This window comes from Alligator sinensis, unplaced genomic scaffold, assembly GCF_000455745.1.
Source record: "Alligator sinensis unplaced genomic scaffold, ASM45574v1 scaffold317_1, whole genome shotgun sequence".
NCBI lineage: Eukaryota > Metazoa > Chordata > Crocodylia > Alligatoridae > Alligator > Alligator sinensis.
The window spans coordinates 555,594-563,115 of NW_005842582.1; the positions used below are offsets into that span (position 1 = coordinate 555,594).

The 7,522-nt window shown below is 53.6% G+C and overlaps 1 protein-coding gene across 1 annotated transcript in view; it reads left to right on the top strand.

The window, feature by feature from the left end:
• SIDT1 (SID1 transmembrane family member 1) overlaps nucleotides 1-7,522 on the top strand; it is a 64,992-nt gene that overhangs the window by 52,934 nt on the left and 4,536 nt on the right. The window contains exons 17-23 of the mRNA XM_025214444.1: nucleotides 8-71; nucleotides 1,046-1,163; nucleotides 1,707-1,843; nucleotides 3,539-3,647; nucleotides 4,779-4,855; nucleotides 5,292-5,338; nucleotides 6,742-6,847. Coding sequence (XP_025070229.1) covers nucleotides 8-71; nucleotides 1,046-1,163; nucleotides 1,707-1,843; nucleotides 3,539-3,647; nucleotides 4,779-4,855; nucleotides 5,292-5,338; nucleotides 6,742-6,847 — 658 coding nt within the window. The remainder of the gene's footprint in view (nucleotides 1-7; nucleotides 72-1,045; nucleotides 1,164-1,706; nucleotides 1,844-3,538; nucleotides 3,648-4,778; nucleotides 4,856-5,291; nucleotides 5,339-6,741; nucleotides 6,848-7,522) is intronic.

The following is a 7,522-nucleotide window of genomic DNA, read 5'->3' on the forward strand; positions in this document are numbered from 1 at the left end:
CCCTGTGGTTTGTCCTGCCCAGAAACATTCCCCCCCGCCATACCACGGAAGCCAAGGAGGCCTGCACATTGGTAGGGATTGCATGGCTGGGACAGGGGGAGAGCCTGAGTGGAGAGAGTTGAATGGGGGGCTCCCTGGTGCCTATGCTCTGCAGGGCAGGACAGCGTTTCAGGATGCCATGAGGAGGAGGGTGGTGGGAAGGATTTGTTTGCAGGGATGCTGGAGGGGGAGGGGAGACATTCTTCTGGCAAGGAGCTGGTGCTGGATCTGTCATGTGGCCATTGCCACATGTCAGCCAGAGCTGAACTTGGGGATTAGCAGCAACACTAGCACAGAGTGAAGGAGAATCCTGCTCTGTGTCCCTCCCAATGGATGAGGTGGTTCTGGGTGGTCCTCTGCAGATGACAAGTGTCTCCTGTACATCTTGGTGTGCCTTACTATGTGAAGCCTCCAGAGGGCCCTGTGGAGAGGAGCCCAAAGCTGTGGAGGGAGCCTTTTAATGGTAATCTATAAAGAGGAGGAAAGCAGCCCCTTCGGTTCCAAGGGGCCATGGCTGGCCCTGCCTTAGTGGCCTGAACAGGAGCTTATTCCAGTCCTAGTGCAAGGAGCCTCTGCCCTTCCCATTGTGACCTTATCAGCTATCACAGATCTGTACTGGGTCTGTTCAGTACATGGATAGGAGATATAGAGCAGGGGTTTTCAACCTTTTTGGGTCAGTGTACCCCCATTGGCTGGTCGAGGAGGAAGCCCTGGTTACCTGGGGCACTTCTGCTCCTACATGTTTGAACCTGGGCACAGAAGACTGCTGCTGTGCCTTGCTGGCATCCAACTCCCATGTGGCCAGCTACATCCTGCCTGCCTCAACTCTGTGTGGCTGCAGTGACCTGTGCCATGTGTGGCAGTAAGAGTGGCTACACTGCAGCAGCAGGGGAGGGGGGTGCGCGCGCGTGTGCATGTGTGTTTGGGCAACCAGCTTGAGCCCCCTACGGGCCTGCCTGGGAGATCAGCAGTGCTGTCGCACTGAGCATGCTCTGTTGTCTTTCAGGAGTATGGGATCCCCAAGCACTTCGGCCTGTTCTATGCCATGGGCATCGCCCTGATGATGGAGGGGGTTCTCAGTGCCTGCTACCATGTCTGCCCCAACTACTCCAACTTCCAGTTTGGTAAGCAGAGGATCCCAGGTCAGAGGAGCAGACAAAACCTGCCCCACCCTTCTCTGCTCATGGGAAGGCAAGGTTTGCAGTGTTCTGCCACTCTGGGAAACAGGATTTTGTGTGCCTCCAAGTCATGCCCCTCACCCTGACCTGCATCGTGTTGGGTGTTCAGTGTGTGAAGAAGGACTGGAAGGGTTTACACCAGAGTTTCTCAATCAGGGTGCAGCACCAGCCTGGGGTGCCTTGAGATTCCTCTAAGGGTGCTGCAGGCTGCCACACAATGTGCAGTGTTTGCACTCTTAGGGGCCACATTGTCCAGTATTGATGCTAGCTGTAGTTTCATGGTACCCCAGGAGGCTGTGGGCATCTTGCAGTGAAAGCCAAAAGAGAGCTGCAGCACAGAGTGGCTCAAAGAGCTCTGCCTGTTAGTGGGGGCCTTACCTCACAGCCCATCCCCTGATTTAGGGACAACCCTGAACAGCACCCCCCCATCCTCTGGGCCAGAAGCCAGGAGAAGCTGTCCTCAATTTCCCTTTCCTGCTCCTTCTACAGACACCTCCTTCATGTACATGATTGCAGGACTCTGTATGCTCAAGCTGTACCAGGCCCGGCACCCAGACATCAACGCCAGTGCCTACTCAGCCTACGCCTCCTTCGCTGTGGTCATCTGCCTGGCTGTCCTTGGAGTGGTACGCTGCTTCCTGTTCCACACTGCCTCCCTGCATTGGGGCCCAGTCTCATTTTAAAGCAGAGGGGCTTCTTGCCTTGACAGGATGTGCTGCAGGGCAGGAGTGAAGAGCACTGTCACAGCTACGTGTGGAATCCTGGACTGAGATATTGGGGTGCGGGGGAAGGGGAACTCTTCTCCTTACTAGTATTTTATTTATTCCTGACCCAACATCATAGATTTCATCACAACCTTTGGTCCTCTGAATAATTACTGCTTGGAAGCAGACACTGAATTTGATCAGGTACCTTCTGGGTGCAGATCATAGGACACATGGTACCATGCAGAGGTGTCCTTTGCAGTACAGGCTGAGTTCTTATGCCTGGCCCTGGTATACCTTGTGCATGCCTCTGACCCCTCCCTCACAGCTAGCCATAGCCCGCAGAAGCCTACAAATGCCAGAAACCCATTTGGCCAGACAGCCCATGGAGCTGTTGCATCTCTTAGGCCCCACCAGCTACCAAATGTTCTGGGAACATGTGTTTGGTAGCAGGGCCAGGAGGGCCTTGCTTGGAGCTACTTGGAGAAAGCCCCTTCCTCATCCCCCCAGTGAACCCAGGTCACTGCTTCACTGGTGACTGCAGGCTCCCGGCTATGGCAGCATGTTATTGAATACCAGCAAGACCAAAATTGACTGTGGCCCCAGTTCAATACTGCCCCTGAAGAGCGGTTGCACTGTTAACCTCATTTTGCCTGGATTGCGCAATGTGCAACACAGCCCACAGTCTCACACTAAGAGATGGGAGCATAGGTACAGTAACTGGCAGTGCAATTACCAGAGCAGCAGGAGACCTCTGTGCAATTTCTGTTTTCATTGCTGCAGTAACTCTGGGCTTTTTTGGGGCATGGATGTACTATAATTGCGCTTTACTGTGGAAACCCAGAGCACTGCATGGGGAGGAGGTGCTTTGAGGTGGAGCACAATACAAAGAATTTACACTTTTTCCAGTACCCACATATGCATATAGAGTTGGCTGCTGTGTGCTTTCAGCCCCAGTGATGTGACTGAGTAGAAAAAGCTGCTGGAAGGACAGGAACCCCAGTGGGAAGCATGTGGTCAGAACCCTGCTGCTGCTAAGGCATGTTCAAACCTGAAACACTGATGGTGGATTAATGCAGCTCTGGCACGTCATTTCCAACCTTTATTTAAAGGAGACTGAACAGAAAATGCAAAGCATCCTACTTCTTCCGGTGCAGGGGGAAATTTTGCCTGGGTGGCTGTGCGGGAAGAGTAAATGCTGGAATCTGGCAGCACACAGGGTGTCCACACCTGACAATTATTCACCCTCTTGCAGGATATAGCGTAGCTTTCACTCAATGGGAGCTTTCCCCCTGCTCCCTTCTTTGGGCTCTGGCAGGATTGAGTGCTTTTATCTCAAAAGTGTCCCAGGTTTCTGAGGTGCAGCTCTGGTGAGACTCAGGTGGTCAGTGCCCTGCAAAATCCAGCCTTTTCATGGAGGTGCCATATCACAGAGAGCAGAGCCTCTTCAAGGCCCCCCTGGTGTGACCTCTTTGGCTGTGGTTGTCGGCAGGCTCCTCCTTACTCTTTGGCCAACCTGGCCATTTCTGTAGGGCCAGGTTAGGGATGGGGCCAGGTTACCGATGGTGGGGCCAGGAACCCACTGTTTTCTCTTCCTCCTTCCTTTTCTGCTTTCAGGTGTTTGGCAAAAACAACATGTGGTTCTGGGCCATCTTCTCAGTCATCCATGTCTTCGCCTCACTGGCCCTCAGCACCCAGATCTACTACATGGGCCGTTTCAAAATTGGTGAGCACAGAAACTGGAGAGGGAAGGGGCTCTTTGCCACGAGTGCCCCTGCCTGGACTAAGTCAAGGGGATGGGCAACAGCCCTGTCTTTCTGCCTGTGTCTGTGTTCAAGCGGGAAGTCCATTGTCAGTACTCCTGCAGTGTGGTCTTCCTGTTCTGCCAAGTGCATGCACCTTGGTCTCCCAGCTCCCTGTGAGCTTGCAGAGTGACCTGTCCTGAGCACTGGAAATGCTAGGCTCCTGAGGATGCAGCCCCAGAGTCGCCATCCCCCCAGGGTATGATTCTTGTGCTAGGTTTGGGAGGGCAGCTTAGCCAAGCAGTGCTTACATGGGCTCCAGGAGCCATCTGCCTTCCAGGCTAGAAGTGCCAGTCCCCAAAGACTGTTGTCCTCCACTCACAAACCTTTCTTCTTTGTCTTCTGCTTCCATTGGCCTCAGATGTCTCTGACACAGGTAACCAGAAGTCCCTTTCCTCCCTGTCTGGACTGAGCAAGCAGTGTTGCAGGCCAGAAACTCTGGCCCTGTGGGTTCTCTAGTAGTGAAAGTGCTGGTGTAGCATGTTGCACAGGAAACATGCTAAGTGGGCCACCTCAGCAGGCAGGGGCTCTGTGCCACTCCCACCCCTGCCTCTGAAGGGCTGGCCAGTGTGTGTGAAGATGTTTCTATTAGAGACTGCTGGCTCCTGGTGCTGGTGCTGAGGGAGGAGCTGCCCTGCAGTAGGAGCAGCTTCCATCCTCTCCGAAACCTTCCAGCCATTTTCTTTTGGGGTTGGGGTTGAATTTCCTTTTGGTATTGATTGAAGGGCATCTTGCCTTTTGCCAGGCACCAGCTGCCTCCTGCAGGGTGTGCTGGGGTAGTGCCAGCACAGCAGTATTGGTGGGGGAGGGGAGCAGTGCCTACCTGCTGTGGTGAAGTCAGGCAGCTGGTAGCTCTCCGAATGCCAGGGTCCCCTTGGGCTCTTGCTGCCTCCCACCCTGTGCATCCCTGAGCTGAGTGGTTGATTTCCAAACAAACCTGCTGGGGGTAGGTGCCCCAGTCCATGTGTGCTTCCAGTTGGGTTCCCCCACTTACCAGCTCCTTCTGGTTTACTGTTCTGGAGACATTGGCTTTCCTGTCCTCTTCTTTCTGGCAGATTTTGGGATTTTCCGCCGTGCAGCAATGGTACTCTACACGGACTGTATCCAGCAGTGCAGCCGGCCAATGTACATGGTAGGCACTCCCCCACCCTGGCAGTCACTCCTTTGGCAGCTAGGACATGGGCAAAGCTGCCCAGAGCTCCCACAGGGAGGGCTGGCAGCTTCTCAGAGGAGCGGCTAGAGAGAGGATTGGATTAATAAGGAAAAAAATGTCCAAAAGTCCAACCATCCTCCACAAACTCATCTTGTTCAATTCCCCTTACACTACCCTTTTTGCATTCCCCTGCCCTCACCCCAGTTCTTTCTTGGCCTGCAATTAAGCATGTGACACTCCTGACCAAGCTAGTGGGGTTCTTTCTGAGGGCGTTGGCATAAGGAGGTCAGCATTAGACTTGGAACAGACACCCTCACAGCCTTCCCCATGGAATCATGTTTGTATCTCAAGCAGCAGGTGCTGGTATTTCTTCAGCCTAAGGGGAAGCATGATAATGACTCTGCTTTCTCCCCAGGACAGAATGGTGCTGCTTGTTGCTGGCAATCTAGTAAACTGGTCTTTGTAAGTAGTGTGTTTGCAGGTGCATGTGTGTGGGGGTGGGGTATGTCTGCAGGAACTCTTGAGGGCAGCCTGATAAGGTGATGTTCAGTAGCATCTGTGTTGGAGTCTTTTGGAAGCTTCTCTTGCATCTCAGTAGCTCGCCTCAAAGGAAAGATGTGTTCCTGGCTTCAAAGAGCTGAAACTGGGTTCAGTGACCTTGTGGGACTTGCTGAGCTCAAGCAAGTGAGGCCTGCTCAGCTTGTGGTTGGGAACCCCAATGAAGCTGATGGTGCTGTAGTCAGCAGTGCTGGTGATTCAGGAGGTGGCCCTGTCTTCCCCTCTGAGCCAGGACAGAGCTACTGTCCTAGCCTTGGGCCAGGCCATATTGTTGGAGGGACCAACTTTTGGATAAGCCATAAAGTCAAGGTCCTGTGCACTTGCGAATGTTCCCAATAATATTCCTGGGAATAGGTCTGTTGCTAAGAATGTCCTTCCTAGCTCAGATCCCACTTGGGGGACTCCAGCTGGCTTGTTTGGATTCCCCCCTGGATACTTAGCACTGGCAGAGCTGGAGCCCCCTGCACGAAGGACAAGGCCAACTTGCAGCAGCTCTGTGCTCCTTTTGCACCTTGAGACAATCCCAGGGAGGCAGAAGAGTCCAGGGATCTGTGCTCACTGATGTGAGGCTGCCTCAGTGCTCAGCAGTTGCACAGTCCATCAGGAAATGGACAGGATCGTGATCTCTGCTGATTAATGAAAGTGGAGATGCTGATGATGACAGTGAGTTCTCCTGGTTGGAGTTTAAGCCTAGCTAGCGCCCCATTTTTCTTTCATGCCTCTGATCAATTTCAAATGGCATTTCAGCCATGTTCTTCTTGTTCCCTGATCTCTGCATGGGGCTTCCAGACAACAGCAGAATGGAGGTCAAGCGGATTGGAAAGCGCAGGCTGTGCCTGGGATGCAGGGAGGGTGGAGAGTCTGAGACTGCTTTTAAATCCTTTATTTAAAGTAGCCTGAAGACTTTCAGCAGACAGGAGAGCAGATCAGAAGAGCCACATCTGCTGCCCAACAGTCTCACATTACATGCCAGGGAATGAGGAGCAGCAGGGGAGCCCTATTCCCCTCCCTGAGTCTTTTCCCCATGGATGGCCCAAGACGCTTTAGCCCCTGGAAATTAGAGCAGAGGTGTGAGAGCCAGGATTCCTGGCTTTGTACTGTGTCTGAGTTGCTTCCCCACTCTGTGCCTTGGTGTGCCCCTCTGTATTACAGGGCTGAGCCATATTCCCCTGCCTGCTTCGAGCTCTGGGAGACCAAAGGATGCCAGGGAGGGGCCCTGTTGTCTGATGGGGGCAGGGTGTGGCTGACCCCTTCTGACACCTCCCTATGAGGTTAATCTCATTCTGTCCCTCCCTCTCTTCCCTCAGTGCCATCTTTGGGCTGGTGTACCGGCCAAGGGACTTTGCCTCCTACTTGCTGGGGATCTTCATCTGTAACCTGCTGCTGTACCTGGCTTTCTATATCATCATGAAGGTAATGGAGCTGGTCATGGGCTTTTAGACCCTGGTCCTGTTGGATGTCTGTCTGACTGCCTAGGGAGGGACGGCAGGCAGGCATTTGACACAGTAATTCCATGTCCATGCAAATCCTGGGCTAAGGCAAAGGGGTACCGTCCACCTTCTCCCTCCCCGCCTCCCAAATTCTGCTTGGTGCCTCACAGAAAGCCCATTAGCTCAAGCTTTGGGCAGTGAGAGAGGCTTTCAACTTCAACACACAGTTTAGTGAGGCATTGCTGTTCACCTGACAGCTGACTCTAGTCTGCCAGTGTCTGCCCCCACCTGCCTGTGTGATGGTGAAGTGATCTCCTACTGTGCTGCAGAGGCATAGGGCAGAGGGGCCAAGTAGTGAGTGTCTGATGGAGCAGCCCGGGAGCCCATCACAGCACATGACTGCATTGCTGGTTCCTTCAGGACCAGATGGGACAGTCACATACTGGTCTACATTAAGCCATCATGGAACCATGGCTCTCTGGAACTCCAAATCACCCATCCTGTGGGGTCCAGTACCCATGCTGGGAGCAGATTTGGGGTGATTGCCAAACAGTGCACTGCAGTCCGGGTGGGCATGAGGGGCTGGGTTGCTGCTAGCACCGTGGCCCTTGTGATCTCCTGTTGGTGCTGAGGAGCAAGTAGGGGAAGGCACAGTCTG